The sequence below is a fragment of the Mycteria americana genome, chromosome 24, assembly GCF_035582795.1.
Source record: "Mycteria americana isolate JAX WOST 10 ecotype Jacksonville Zoo and Gardens chromosome 24, USCA_MyAme_1.0, whole genome shotgun sequence".
Classification (NCBI taxonomy): domain Eukaryota; kingdom Metazoa; phylum Chordata; class Aves; order Ciconiiformes; family Ciconiidae; genus Mycteria; species Mycteria americana.
In genome coordinates, this window is record NC_134388.1 from 3,995,440 (window position 1) to 4,010,539 (window position 15,100).

Here is a 15,100-nt window from a genome sequence, read left to right on the forward strand (position 1 = left end):
CCGAGGTCTCCTCCTGGTCTGTTCGGGTGACGTCACGAACCAGCGGGCAGTTAAAGACGTGACGTCGCTACTTAACCGCCCCGCCCAGCCCGGCCTCGCCTCGCGGCTCCATCGCCGCACGCGCCTTCCGCCCGCAGCAGGAAGTGACGCTCGGCCGGCTACGCGCAGCGGGGGGAGCCGCCAATCGCGCCGCCGCTTACACGCCGGGCGAAGGCCGCCCGCCAATGGCGCGTCGGCTCCAGCGCTCTTCCGGTCGGGCTCTGCGGTGACGCGCGCTGGGCTCAGCCAATAAGCGCGCGGCGGGCGGTGATGGGCGGCGGGCGCGGCCCGTGAGGCGGCGCGGGGGGCGGGCGCGGCCGGAGGGGCGGTGCCCGCGAACATGGCGAAGACGTACGACTATCTCTTCAAGCTGCTGCTCATCGGCGACTCGGGCGTGGGGAAGACGTGCGCGCTCTTCCGCTTCTCCGAGGACGCCTTCAACGCCACCTTCATCTCCACCATCGGTGAGCGAGGGAGGGCCGGGCGGGGGCTGCGCCCAGCCCAGCCCAGCCGAGGTGACCGGCCCGGCCCGGGCCCCGCCGGCCGGTGGCTGTGCCTGGCGCGGCCGGCGGCGGGTCCGGCTCCGGGCCTGGAAGCGGCTCGTTCCGCCCGGAGGAGATCCATGGCGGAGGACGCGGCTCCTGGCTCGGGCGGCGGGAGCGGAGGGGGCGGGTTCGCCGGGTGACCCGGCGGCTGCCGAGGCTCGGCGCTGGGGCAGCGGCGGGCGCGCAGCCCGGCCGTGCAGCCGCCCCTCGGCTCCGGCTGCCGTCGCTCGTAAAGGGCCGTTGCTGATTGCCTGGGCGCGTCCCGGCAGGGAGACGGGCAGAGGCTCGGCCGGCGCCGCGGTGCCTCGGGTCGCCCTTGGCTTCGCTGCTGAGCGCGGGCTGCGTCCGGGGGCTCGCCGGGCCTCGTAGCGGAGGGGGAGGGCGCTCTGGGGGTGCTCCGCCCGAGACGGCGAAAACCTCAGCAGCGGCGTGAGGGGGAAGAGCGTTAACGTGGTCTTCGGCAGAACCCGTGAGTGACTCGGTTGCTTCTCTTTTCAGGTATTGATTTTAAAATTAGAACTATAGAGCTAGATGGCAAGAAAATTAAACTACAGATATGGTAAGACTTTTCTTCTAAACCTCCCGGGGTTGATGTCTGATAACGTGCTGTCCGTACGGGGTGGGTGTGTGTGTGGGGGGGTTATCATTATGTTTTTACTCCTGTCGTGCTCTTCAGCAGTTAACGATAGCTTAGAAACTAAGTGACAGTTTTAGTGTCGCTTAGTGACATCAAAAGCCCGGTCCAACAATATTTAATGAAAACTTTTGGTGGCTTTGGCTTGAGCGTGGGGGCGTAGGTGGTTTGCGTGAGCCCCGTGTTCTGTCTGTTGCAGGGACACAGCCGGGCAGGAGCGATTTCGAACCATCACAACCGCCTACTACAGGGGAGCAATGGTAGGAGCGACGCGGGTCGCGCTACACCGAAACGGGGCGGTTCAGCTTTCGCAGTCAAATCAGCTGGGTTTCGGGTGGAACGCACACAACTGCCTCTCTTCCGCCATGTAAACTCGGCCTAGTTTACGGTTGTGCTCCCATTTCAAGCGGTGCCAGAGCTGTGCTGGGACCACGCGGGTGCTCTGAGAGGCAGCTTTCCTCCACGACGCGCTCTGTAAATACACGTCCCGCACGCCTTACCTGGCGAGGCAGACGTAGAACTAGTTCTACGTAGAACTGTGAACCGGCTTTTTTAGAAACGGTCCTTGTTAAGTCACTCCTTTCTGCTATGGATAAGTCTTTAACTCTTGGTTAAACTAATGTTAGCCGAAACAATCTGTCTCCTTCTTAATCCTCAGGGCATTATGTTAGTCTATGACATCACCAATGAAAAATCTTTTGAAAATATTCGGAACTGGGTCAGGAATATTGAAGAGGTAATTTCTCTATTCACTTACTGAATATTAAAGATGCTATTTCTTCCTCCTAAAGCAGTTGAAACCCAAAATGCCTCAGAATTGTTAAGTTTCTCTTGCATTCTTGCGCCGGAGGGTACCTGGCGAATAAATTGAATGAAAATCAGCAATAACTTCTGAAATGTCTCGGTTAACAGTAACTCGTTGCGCTGGCACACGAGAGCCAGCTGTGGGGACTGTCACCCTTCTGGTGATGAGGGGACCTGAAAGATGGTGTTTTCCTGCCGCGACAGGCGACCCGAGAGCTGTCGTTGTGGGGGACGCGCGCTGGGCTGCCAGCGCCTGCAGGGAGGTGCTGGGATGAAGGGTTTGGGGGAGCCCGTAAACCCGCAGAAGACGCTTAGCACCGGCATCTCCACGTGCAGTACTTGCTGTGTGCCTCGTCTTCTCAGCAGCGTGTGTCTGAAAACACCCAAGCCAAAGTCCTTTCTTTGATCTGTTTCTGTCTCAGCACGCTTCTCCAGATGTGGAAAAAATGATCCTTGGGAACAAGTGTGATGCAAATGACAAAAGACAAGTCTCGAGAGAGCAAGGGGAGAAGGTGAGTGCCGCAGCTTTAATGTAGGTCAACTTAGACTTTTCAGAGTATGAGAGTTGCATTCGTTACTGTCTGTACGCTTCTTTGGCACCTTGGTGGTATTTCGACACGAGCTATTGAACGTTTCCCAAGCTGTAGGCGCAATACATTCCCCGCTCTGATAAAAAGAGGAGTCTGCGTTAAGAATTCTTGTCGGTCGTCTGGTCGAGATGTGTTAGGTGCAAAGCAACGAGCTGGATTTTTTTCTTAGAAGAAGGAAGAAAAAGCACAACTTTTAGGAATTGTCCCTTTCTGGCTGAAAGCCACTGGGACAAGGTAGACAGGATTGTCTTTTCTGGCATCAGATGTGACTTAGTCAAGGTAGAGAAGGTGCCTCTGCGCACTGCGGATGTTACAAGACGGCCAAGGTATCTATGCTCGAACAAAAAAATGAAAAGGCAAAGGAGCAGATTAAAGTGCGCGCAGGGCGTAAAGCAACAGAACAAAGCCCAGTAAGAAGAGATGCTAACGGGAACGAGGTTCAGTTCCTGATTTCTGCAAGTTGTTCTGCTTGAGTAAATCCCCAGGTTGGTGTGAGTCACACCGGGGGGCGGGTCCGGCGCAGTCGGTTATATTTAGAGCTGTTCCCGCAATTACCCAACTAACGTGACACCTGCTTTTGTTCAGCTTGCTGCAAGTTTTGGAATTAAATTTATGGAGACCAGCGCAAAAGCAAATATAAACATAGAGAATGTAAGTACTGTCACCTGTCTCTTATATTTATTGTCTTATTTGTGCAAACAAGCAATAGAGACGCTTGCCTGTCCTGGCTGGATGCAACGCTCAGTTTTTAGATAGTTCAGATTTATTAAGGACATATCTGTGCATTCCACGAAGGTGTTGTCTAACCAGCGTTATGCTAATTTATTTAAATGGCACTTGGTGCTTAGAGCGTAACACGAGGGTGTTACAGCAAACTGCGTTAGAGCAGCACACCGAACAACGCGGCTTATATCTTTGCGCTCAGTAACATGATCGGTACAGGGCGACGTTTTGCCGCTCTGTCAACCCTGGGTGTGCCTGCCGTGGGTGGTGTGTGCTGCTGTGGCTTCCAGGCTCAGAAAAAAGGTAGCGGAGTTAGAAAAGGAGTGTTAAAACCTGGAGCAGGGGGAGAAAACCTGAAAACTTGACATTCTTTGGGAGTTCAGTATATGTAGAAACTCGGGAAGGCAGCTTATGGCTAAATAAAAATGTTAGAGTATATTTTATTTACCAGGTAACACTGAACTGTTCTACTTGTCACAGGCATTTTTCACTCTTGCAAGAGATATCAAAGCAAAAATGGACAAGAAGTTGGTGAGTAACCTTTACTGGGCCCACGCTGTCTTTAAATAGGAAGGAAAACCCAAGCAAAAGCCAAATAAATAGCAAGTACTGTTTCACAGTGTACAAAAATATTCAGTGGTCTCTTTCAGGGGGGATGCGCTGAAGGTTATAGAAGTGTATTTTTAGTTTTGTCAAGCTATGCTCTGACCTTGGCTTATAACAATTGTCTCTGCGTTTCAGGAATTAGCTGAGGGTTTCTAAATAAAATTATCTTTTATTTGTTTTATTGGAAGTCAGGTGAGCGGTAGGGCAGTGCAGTGACGTTTCTTGCTCTTGCAGTCTGAAAAATGGAATCCTATAAATCGGGCATATAGGAGGCCCACTTCATACTTCGGGGTAGCCTTCAAACTAGTACATTTAGTTACGTTTTATTTTTATGTTTTATGGTTTTTACTCATTTTTTAAGGAATTTAAAAATAGGTAAAGAACAAAATTTTTTTGGAACTTTTGCAAAAGCGTCCTGAGAAATGATTGGGTTACCTTTCGTACAACAAATACATGTGGATCGATGTCAGTTTGTTCCTTACGAAATGAAGCTAACGAAGATTCCTTCGACTTTTACCGAGCATTCCACCTTCGTCTGACCAGACGTGTGCTGACAGAGCTGTGGTGGTTTGGGTCTTGCTGACGATTCTGAAGTGTTTCGGCAAAAGCCAAACGTGTCCTGTAATTTTCTTTTTCTTTTTTTTTTTTTAATCTCGGCTGTCTTTGGGTTTATAGAAGGAAGAAGGACAGGCGCAGCGCGCGTCAGCCGAAGCCAACAGGAGCAGGTGCAGTTCTCTGCCTTCTCGTAGTGGCTGACGCAAGGCTTGGATAACCGAGTGAAGACTCCTGTTGATTTTAGTGATGGGTTTTGTAGGTGGCAGGCTTGATTCGACAAAACGAATAGATGACGTATGGATGCTAGAAGCTGTTAAGTGTAAATGAGTAACTCCGTATTCTTTGCGTCTTCAGGAAGGCAATAGCCCGCAAGGCAGCAACCAGGGAGTCAAAATCACACCAGACCAGCAAAAGAAAAGCAGCTTTTTCCGATGTGTTCTTCTGTGAGGGACACGGCCTTAATCTGAGCATCTGCTCAACCGAACTGGACTGTGCCTGTTCTGAGTGAGATGTCCTCTGTCTGTGGACTTAGCATTTTCAACATACCTTGTCACTTTGTGACCACCTGAATAAGAAATTGTTTATTTTAGTAATTGTCTGACTCTTCAATTTTGGAGATGAAACAAGTTTATTTTTGTCAAGATTGCCACTGGGCATGTGTATTGTCTAGCAGAGGGAGTACAGATCAAATGTGACCTGTGTACAGCACCTTTGCTGACAGGCTTCAATCTTTTTGTTCGTATCTGTAATGTATCCAAATTAGAAAGATTAAGTTATGATCAAAATAAGGAAGTGAAATGCCAATATTAATAAAGTACAGGTATGTGTACATGATACATGTGCATATCCACATCTATAGATGCTTACAGAACGATCGCATCAAAATGTCAAATAAATGCACTTAGTAAGCAGTACAGGCTTATACCTTTTCAGAAGGTACAAGGAAGCTTTCTGCATCTCCACCTCTTTGCTACTGCAGAGAAAACCCTCTATCTGCCTGGTACTTATTCAGTTGTGTTATTCTAGACAATCCACAAGTACAATTGAAGTTTAAAAAAAAAAAATCCTCCTCAAAGGAATATCTATTTTTTTACAAAACCAAAGTGTGCTGTAAATATAATGGATCCTTACCATCAGGAATTACTTTATCCGTGTTAGACCTGACCATGCTTGATTAAGTACTCCAGACGTTTAGACACGTTTCACAGGAGATGAACGCTACAGAGAGTCCCGTGCCCGTGAGCTGGCGTCTGTTTGTAGAGAACCAGACCCTGATTAGGGTAGGGACGCTGCCTCCAAATTTGTAACGTTACAACGGGCGGCTCTTTCTTCTCCAGTTGAGAATGACTCTAGATCTGTCATGATGTAGTAGCAGTAGCTGGTTTTAAAGTGTGACAAGAAAATGTATTGCACTGCTTCCAGTTGTGTGTTCTCATGCACACTTGCTCACATATGCAAATAAATGTTGCACATATGAACACTTTCTGAAAACAAACTTTTTAAAACTGAGATTTGCCTTGCTGCTGCGTATTGATCATTTCAGATTCCAGGCAGCAACAAACCTGTTAGTGTGCATCAATGCAAATGATGTTTAGTCCTCAGCGGAAATATTCTATGTATTTATTCCTATAAACACAGTCTATTACATTCCGATGTATAAAATGTAACAGCCAAGTAAAGCTCCTAGGTAGCTAATTGCTCTCGGTTCAGAGGCTGCAAGCCTGACTCTTAATTAGACTGACAAAAGGAGCCAGTAAGAACCATCTGCTTCAAAGTCTGCTGTCAACTGATTGGGATTACGGTGTATTGAATTCAAATGAACGTATCAGCTGTGTCCTGCAACTCACTGGAATTGTTAACATGCTTTGTTTACATTGACAACTGCACTTAAGGGTAAAATTAAAGCTGATTTTAAAGTTAATGAATTTACTCACCAGTTTTGTTTTCTTCAAGTTTGTGGTATTACATTCTGGCCTCAAAGTAGCACTCGTTAAGTGTTACTGCAGTTAAAGATCTATCAGATTCATAATTAAACTTTATAAATCTGCAGCATGCAATTGGGCTCAACAGGAATATTGCCTGTTTTGCTAAAATGGAAAAAAGAAATTTTACTGTGTAAGTTACTCGTTTATAAAAATGCATTTTATAGGCTACCAACCTTTTTTTTTATTTTTAATAGCTAGCAAATTACAATGAGCTCTGTTCAGGATTAAAATCATACATAAAGCTTTCCTCTTTCCCCCTCTTATGATGGGGGTTTTTTTGTTTACTTGTGGCTTTTTAGCGTGAAGACTTGGTGAACATGCGCCATAGTGGATTACATGCAGATGTATTTGTAGGATAAAATCATGTTGAGCTACTGAAGAGCCTTCTAGTTAGTATGTGCTCAAAGTGTAGATAATACAGGACTATAGATCAGACAAGCAATGCTTCTGTCTTGAGATAAGGATGCTAAAGAAAGACTTTGTATGCTTCAAGAAATGACTGGGGCAGAATTGGGGAGGTGATTAAGGCATGGTCTGAATGTTGTTTTCCAACACAAAACAGATCTGTTTAATGATTTGTTTCTGGCTTAGTAGTATATGTGCATTGTCTCGCATCCATCCTTCTACTTTAATATAGCCAGATGTTGCAGCCAGACTTGTTTTTTCAAAGTGACTGGAAAAATAAGTGGTTAGTCTAACTTGGTATCGCAGGCTGTCCACCATGATACTGGGTATTGCCTGTTGACAGTATCTAAATCAGTAACTCATCGTGAGATGAGAAAGAAAACTGTATTAACTTCCAAGTGGATAAAACTTGGAAGGATGGAATTGTGTTCTTCACTCCTCATTTTCTAAATCCCGAGTTACTCTTTTTGTATTCAGAGCTAACTCTTTGTGCGTGAATACCTTTTGTTTAAACTTAGGCTGGTTGTTGCACATTTTTATGTAGCTAATTTCTAGCATGATTTCCTCTTACAAAAAGATTGGTTTTACTCAATGAACAACTACATTATTGCCTGATCTCAGGAAGTTTCATACAGTTACTGTGACTACAGTCATCACTGTACTTCTAGGGTATAGAGACTCTACACAGCAATTAAATCAGTGTAAGCAATATGAAACCTGAAATGCAAATGTAAGACAGGAAAAGGTTTAAGACCCTGCAGTTGCATGTGTGCTTGGCTACGTGTCGCTAAATACAGACATCAAATCTTGGATGAGTACAATATGTAGTTGATGTTTCCGTCACGTAATGAAATTACTGTGTTTTTTAAGTATGACTGTTAAGGAAAACACAATGATCAGAAGAGGTACTGCGTAAATACATACAGTAATGTATTTATATCTAAGCTTTCCTTAAGGAGGAAAAACTCTGAAATTGGATACAAAATTTGTGAAACTGAGGAATTTAAGTAGATACAAAAAATTAACAATGTGCTTACTACACATTCTCAGTGTCTAAATGCCACTAACATTTCAGGTAATCAGTTAACACTTGGTTTGTAGAGAAACAAACCCATTTTTGAGCATGTTCTCAAATTCCCTTTAATGAGTATCATAGAATTCTGTGGTTGACCTTATTTTTGAGGCTGGTTGCAATATTTCAGATAGTCTTCACCCTTTCAGGTGTAGACCTGTCAGTAGCTCATCTGTCAATAAATGGTGGAACTGCTGTTTTAACACTTTGCCATTTTAATACTTACGTTGTGTAAGCCCTGTGCTGATGGGCACATCTAACGTTCCTTGACATCAGAGCCTTATGCCAGCATCAGACTTTCAGCCTCAGATTTATAAATCCTATGGATTATTACTGCTGCTGAAAATGATTTGGTCTCTCCTTTCATGTGAGATGCTAATCATCTCGCTGACAACTGTTAAGGGTTTTATTATTGTGGTGGCGGTCTTTGGCTGATGATCATGCTCAAAAGCTACCATGATTTCTTCTTCTCTTGGACTTGAAATGGCTGGGGTGTATGCTGGAGAGGAAACGGACAAACAGCTGTGTAGAGGATGGTCTCCATTTGTACTAGAAGTTCATAGGGGTTGGGAAAGAATGATGACTAACTTCTGTCTTCATTTATAGATTAAATAAAGGTCTGTTCAATTGAACATTAATGGTGGCATGCAGTCTGATTATTTCAGGCTGCCTTATTCTTTGACCCATCTCTTTCACTGATCATTGGAGTTTTTGTTTCTGTAGGTAACACAAGTTTAGTGGGCTGGTCTCTCTAGCCTTTCTGCAGGAATCGGACGCTCTGCGTTGAGCGTGAGTGGGGACTTACGACTTTGTGTTGAAGGGAACTTAATGCATCCCAATATTTTTAAAAATAACTGTAAACTGTGTTTTTAGAATGACCACTTTTGGCTGCCACCCTTCCCACATTACAACTGCTTTCTTAAACACTTCTCCTTGATTTCCATGTTTGTATTAAAACCAAAACTGTTGTTTATTACAGTATGTATGTTTTTACTCTGTTGTACAGGACCCCGAGCACTGCATAAATAAACTTCTTATGAAAAGAGAATTTTACAAACTTAGTCAGTCTTGTTCATCATCCGTGCATATAGATTCTTGGGTGGAAATTAGGGTATTTCTAAAAATAGAAAAGAGGGATAGGAACCCAGGGTAGGCTCTTTTGTCCTTTAAAGTATGTTGACTTTTCATTACAAATTCTGAAATGGAGAGCTCTTCTCTCTATTCTTCTCAGAACCTGTAATGGGCTTCTGTGACACACAAGGAGAATACTTGGGAGAAACTGATTCACTGGGCCATTTGTTAAGACTGTTAAAGCTGATCAGAGGAATTGCTTACACAATTTTGGTTAACCATAAGGTTTTTTAAACTATTTTCAAGGGGCTTTTACTGGATAAGGCATTTTCTTGGGAAATTTTTTAGAAGATACAATTTGATACAAGTTCCTTTACTACCTGGTGATGTCTGAACTTCAAAGAAATATTTCCCATCTCACTGTCCAGGCCAGATTTGCTCTAGCTGGGGGCGGGAAATCTTGATGAAGACGTTAATGAATGGTTCCTTTTAAAGAGATAAATAAGAGACAGAGTTCTCTGACGGGTTCAGTTACCAGAAATTGCCCTCTTTGCTCCTCTCATTTTGCTCTCTCATGGACGATAATCTCAGGTGAAGTAATAGTTGTTGAAGGTTCAAGAAGTGCTTCCATCTACGTGTTTCACTAGATTCAGATTCGAATGTGAAATGTGCTATTAAAAAAAAAGAAGTAATGATCACTTATGTATCACTCTTCTCTATTCAAAGGGATTCACTACAATTAATCCCAGGACTGTACAATAAATTGGAAACTTTATTTTGCGAAGCACTTGCAAAGAATAGGTACATGAAATAAATGCAAGATTTGAGTGCTGCTTTGTGCAAGACATGCATCGGAAACCATATTAAGACTATGTTACGCATTGAGTGAGCTCATCTCATATGCTTATCAATGGAGCCTAAGTACCAATATTAACTTTTTAAGTTATGAGGACTTTTTGTCGTGTAAAAAGGTTCAAAAAGCAAGTCAAGAAGCCTCCACACTTTTTCAAGCATCTGTTTTCCCAGTCTTTGCGGTGGGCACCTCTACTAGAAACTGTCAGGGAAGAGTGATGATCTGTAATGGCTGAAGAGACATAAAACACACACTTCAGAGCCTTCTGACGAAAAACCTCAGAGCAATTTTGTGTTAGAAATTAAAAGCAAATATTACCTGAGGAAATCTGGAGCTCGTGTTATCATACGTTGAAAGTCTTCCAAAGAAAGCTTGCCGTCGTTGTCCACATCAGCTTCGTAAATCACCTTTTCACATACAAGGCTAACTTCTTCTGGCGTAAGTTCATTTCGGGTTAATTTGTTAACAGTTTTCTCTAGATCTGATTTGCATATGTAATCATCATTGTTAAAATCTGTCAAAGGAAACAAAATGAATTCAAAGTGACAAAAGTCAGCATTTTACATGGTTGACTGCCAAGACCTAATAGGAAGGGTTTGGTTCCCGGGCCGTAATGTATTTATATAAGTAGAGCTTTCAAATCAGAAATGAAGTCTTGCAGTTTTCCGTATTCGCTTGTATAAAAATTCAATAACAAAATAAAAATCCTGGAATCATTTCTCCTTATCTTACATAAGGGTAAGAATGATAAGTAGTTTAATGGCTAAACATAGCCTAGCCATAATTAAATCATTCTAGCAAATCAGTACTACTGAACTAAATGCAAGAAATAGTGTGAAGTTAAAGGAAGAGAATGGGCTGCTCAGTTTTGGTGAGAGTTCACGCTTTTAACATCTTTGCTGAATCATGTTCAGCTTAAATCACAAAAAAATATCAGTTGGTTTGTTTGATATATTGTTCAGCTTTAGCTGATCATGAAGAAAGTAACTGAAAATGGTACTGTAGAAAAGAAAAAAATCTTTAAATTTGTCCTTGGAGAAAAATGCTAGAAGTCTGCTTCCCTGCCTCCCACCTCCCCCTACCAAAACCACCCTACAGATTTATGGGCAGCCAGATCCCTTGTGCTGCATTCTTCCAAGCAGCCCCTCAGACAGAAATATTTCTTAAATGTTTATCAGCTCTTGAAAACTGCAGATAATTTCAGGTTGTAAATTTTGTAGTAAATCCTAACCCTAAATAAGTAAGAGAAGAGTAGAGACAAAAGGATAAAGAAGACCAGAAGTTTCTAGGAGAGCGAACAGGCATTCAAATGCAGTGAAAAGAAAAGCTGTATTAAAAACATACCTAACTAGAAATCATTATGGTGGCAAAATGAATATTTTTGCATCCCTACATGAAGCTGCAGGATTTCCCCAAAGTTTACTTTTTATGCGTCTCACTCACCATAAATTTTAAAAGCATAATAAGCTTTCAAGTCTCTGGGAGCCATTTCACTCAGCACTGAAAACATATCCAAAAAATCATCTAAAGTCATATTGCCATCTCCATCCTCTGAGAAAACCTCTGCTATCCGCTGGCGAAATGGATTGTCCTGGGAAACAGAACACAGGAGCAAGGGAAGGTGGTCTTTACTAGCATTTATTTCAGTGCAGGTAAGACACAATTGGAGCAGTTGTTGTAACCCCTTTTTGGCAAATAGTCCCCTTTCTGCTATTATGTTCTTGTCTAACGTTGTATCAGAGCTAGACACAGCTGCAGCCTTCTTTAACCTTTGTGCAATTTCAGGGTCTTTTCAGGGAATGACTAGAAGCTTCCAGAAAGACTTTTGACTTCAGTAGCCAAAATTTATTTGTATTTCAGCCTCCCAGCAATTAGTACTGGATGAATTATTAAAAAAGGGTAGAATAAACTGAAATGTGTCATTCGATTCCAGTTGTGTTCCTTGCTCTGTACCTTCAGCTCTGGCATGCTGCCAATGAGTTCATAGGGAAGTGTCACGTCTGGTTTATCTGTGTAGTCGAGTGGAACTAGCTGTGGGGCTAGATCTCGGTACCTGTAAAACAGTCTGAAATAGAAAGAAAGGCTTGTTTAGGGAACAAGTTATTTAGACCTCTGAGAACAATGCGTTTGCCTTTTCCATATCATTCTTCACCCCCTGAATCCTTTACCAGATGGGTGACACCAGTCACTACATAACATTTAGAATGCTTTGCAGTTGTTGGTGGAAGAGACGGTATTAAAAAGAACAACATAGCGTAACTGGTGAAAAATACAAAGCCTTCATGCTTACAGAACAATTGGGTGAAAATGCTTACACAGGTCAGGCAGCCAAACCACTAGATACCACATATCTGAAAACAGCTTTTTACAGTTTCAGATTCACTTCTACATTGTCAGCAATGGTATTCAGGCATGTAGTATAGTTATGATTTATGTGTTTATGATAACAAGGCACAAGACCTTCAACCTGAAGGTCCACCTAATCAGTTTCCAAACACACAAAAACTTGTGGCAAGGCAAAAGGGATCTGTTTTCCACGTCCACAATGAATGTGACCAAAAATAATGGGCTTCAACTGGAGCATGAAAGATTCAGTTTAAATGTCAGAATAAAACCCTGAATGCCTAAAGCTCTGGGCAGGAAGAGAGATCTGGGACCAAGTCTACCAGGTTTTTATCCACCCCAAGTGTCTTCCTGTTTTTCCATAGAACTTGGGTTCAAGAGACAGAAAATATGCATAATAATTTGAATGTATTCATCACTTTTTCAGCATGCTATTTGCTTCAGTTCTTGTGCTAGAGTAAGGATCCCATTCACAGTGGTTATCAACAAAACAATAGGACAGAATTTTAAAAGGGATCCTTATCAATAATAAATGTATTATTCATGATGCAGTTATGGTTCTGGCCTCTATTTACTACACGGAAAGGCAGACAGATTTAGATTTCAATTATTACAGAACCATCCCTATTTTATCCTGTATGGAGTTCCTACACAGATATCAAGGTTCTAAAGAGGGACATGGTCTGTACAAAATTGTCACTTGTGCTCCGCCCTTCAGAGAAATTAGCAAAAAATGTGTGATGACATCTTGAGAGATGCAGAAACTGAACACTTCCCTTTCTGTTAATATGCCCAATGGTTAGGAAAGGCAAATGCAACTTCAATATAATGTACGTTACTATCTGGGTAAGTATTTTTTACAACAAGCTGAGGTTTTCAGTGCAGGCTCTCAGCCCCCCATGAACAAAATACTGAACCTGTCTTTATCAGATCATTTGGCCAGAGATTAAATGGAGTGTTCAATGAGGTGCGTGAAGGCTTTGGGAAAAATGCACCTTAGAGTATCAGGATAATTATTTACATGAAAAATGTAAAACATTTTTGTTTTACAGACATGAAAAAACCGTGAATAAAATTTGACACAACTGTTAAGGTTTTCATAAGACAGGTGAAGGATCCCAAAGAGTAACAGTATACTTTGAAGCATTTGTCGTAAAACAAGGTGAAGGGAACATGGATGTCACTGGCAAAGTATGCACTACAACATAACTTGTTACATTTATTTCTGATAGAGTGACTGGTACCTTAGTACAAAATTCAGAATTCTGGCTCAGTTTAAGATAGATAAAATAGGTTTTGTACACAAAAAAGCAACAAAAAAGTTCAGATTGTCCAAAGGTATTGCTTTAACTTTGTGTAAATCCATTTTTAAATTATTTTTTAAAATACCTTACCCTCTATGTAACCTGTTTTTATAGCAATCTCTGTACTTTACACACAAAATGCACACACGAGACTTACCTCAGAATTTCTTTCCTTGTAAAGAATGTGCAGTCCTATGAAATCAGAAAAGATGTAACATGTAATGACAGTTTTTGGCATGCATTGGCCCAGACTTTTCCGGTACAGTCACTTAAATGGAGTTACATTGTCATATATGTGGCCAAGCATTAATGCTCTTTCTTTTTGGCATGTAATTGGGAGTATTTTATAAACCTTCTTCTTGATGTAAGAATCAAACTATGTTACTAAAATCTTTGCTGTAATTTAGTACTCCTACTTAGTAATTTTTAAAAGAGATTGTTTAAAAAAAGCCCTCGCCGTTATTCAGTGTTCTGTCCAAACAGCCATTTAGTTTGGTTTATACCTGATATGCATCCAGTTGCTCCGGAGTGAAAATGGTTTGCTTGTTGCCCATTTCTAGCTCTGAATGCTGATTCCTGTCCCATCACTCCTTCCTCAAAGGCACCTTTATAGGAGGTCTGAATATTCAGTTATTAAAAGCTGCAACAATGAGGTTCAGGTATAGCAGAGGATCAAGTAACCAGCTTCCCTATTCCACAGGCTGCAAAGTATCATAACAGGAGCATTTCATCAAATCTTTAGCCTGGCTCCGTAAGGCTCTTAGCCAGCATCACCTGTCTCCTGTGCACACAACAAAGACTCATGTTACAGTATTTAGCCAAACAGCTAATAGCTGCTTGTTTGTGTCTTTGAGGGAGCAGGTAGACTTCATGGTTCGTACTTTTTAATTCCTTCAGATATGGTAAATTATCTGGAAAGTGTTAGTAATGTCTTTCTTTAAGAATGAACACCAAATGTTAGAAATTAGTAACAGTGATGGTAAGCCCTTGTCCTTTTCTTCTCACTTTTCCCTGTAATACACATTGTACACTAATGCTAATAGTAGTTTTTACTGGAGGTAGTATCTAAAGTTCGCTCACTCCCTTTATTCTGCATTATCTGCTAATACACATTACCACTAGTTAATGATTATTAGCGTGACATGATACATATATACTGATACATATATAGCCTTTACACTGAAAATACATGGGAGTATATAGTTCATACATGTGAACAGAAATGTGAAATTACAGGCTGTGTGAAATATGAAAAACAAGGGTAGGAGGAGGAACTGACTGCACAGCTAGCATGTGGCAGGCTGCCTTATTTATTGATCACAGGCAGGCTGTAAAATTTTCATTTCTTGATCATTCCTACCATCTGGTTGGGTGGGCCCTCTGCCCGGTGGAAAATCTATTCCCCTCAGCAAAGGAACGCCGGCCTCACTCATCGGCGTGCCTTCAAATAAGCAAAAATTATTCAGAATTGTTCTGTTCGGCATGGAACGAGGTGTGTGGGGAGGGCTGGGGCTGTTTTTTTCTGGCGCAGCCGGGATCTCTGGACTTCGCTCCCGCGGCGGCTTCGGCTT

At 42.5% G+C, this 15,100-nt stretch overlaps 2 protein-coding genes across 4 annotated transcripts; one reads left to right on the plus strand and one right to left on the minus strand.

Annotated features, from left to right (window-relative positions):
* The first annotated feature begins 123 nt into the window (after positions 1-123).
* On the plus strand, positions 124-9,000 carry RAB8A (RAB8A, member RAS oncogene family). 2 transcript variants are annotated; one of them, XM_075524079.1, is made up of 8 exons: positions 124-503; positions 1,083-1,143; positions 1,418-1,478; positions 1,877-1,954; positions 2,445-2,534; positions 3,198-3,263; positions 3,816-3,866; positions 4,851-9,000. In XM_075524079.1, the coding sequence occupies exons 1-8, from the start codon at positions 380-382 to the stop codon at positions 4,941-4,943; spliced, it is 624 nt and encodes a 207-aa protein (XP_075380194.1). In that variant the 5' UTR covers positions 124-379; the 3' UTR covers positions 4,944-9,000. The 2 variants fall into 2 exon arrangements, with proteins under 2 accessions (XP_075380194.1, XP_075380195.1); XM_075524080.1 differs by lacking the exon at positions 4,851-9,000 and adding an exon at positions 4,617-4,844.
* Positions 9,001-9,617: 617 nt separating this feature from the next.
* Positions 9,618-14,285, minus strand: CIB3 (calcium and integrin binding family member 3). 2 transcript variants are annotated; one of them, XM_075524082.1, is made up of 6 exons: positions 14,033-14,285; positions 13,687-13,721; positions 11,836-11,947; positions 11,326-11,473; positions 10,201-10,396; positions 9,618-9,700 (listed from the first exon to the last, which is right to left on the minus strand). In XM_075524082.1, the coding sequence occupies exons 1-6, from the start codon at positions 14,081-14,083 to the stop codon at positions 9,679-9,681; spliced, it is 564 nt and encodes a 187-aa protein (XP_075380197.1). In that variant the 5' UTR covers positions 14,084-14,285; the 3' UTR covers positions 9,618-9,678. The 2 variants fall into 2 exon arrangements, with proteins under 2 accessions (XP_075380197.1, XP_075380196.1); XM_075524081.1 differs by lacking the exons at positions 11,836-11,947; positions 13,687-13,721.
* Positions 14,286-15,100: the final 815 nt, after the last annotated feature.

Bases quoted from the DNA above. Each gene is read 5' to 3' on its own strand.
- RAB8A (XM_075524079.1), top strand. From the start codon at position 380: ATGGCGAAGACGTACGACTATCTCTTCAAGCTGCTGCTCATCGGCGAC. The intron at 1,479-1,876 runs GTAGGAGCGACG...CTTAATCCTCAG, and splicing joins CCTACTACAGGGGAGCAATG to GGCATTATGTTAGTCTATGA. The intron at 3,867-4,850 runs GTGAGTAACCTT...TTGCGTCTTCAG, and splicing joins CAAAAATGGACAAGAAGTTG to GAAGGCAATAGCCCGCAAGG.
- CIB3 (XM_075524082.1), bottom strand. From the start codon at position 14,083: ATGGGCAACAAGCAAACCATTTTCACTCCGGAGCAACTGGATGCATAT. The intron at 13,722-14,032 runs GTATAAACCAAA...CTGATTTCATAG, and splicing joins AGCAACTGGATGCATATCAG to GACTGCACATTCTTTACAAG. The intron at 11,948-13,686 runs GTAAGTCTCGTG...TTTCTATTTCAG, and splicing joins ACAAGGAAAGAAATTCTGAG to ACTGTTTTACAGGTACCGAG.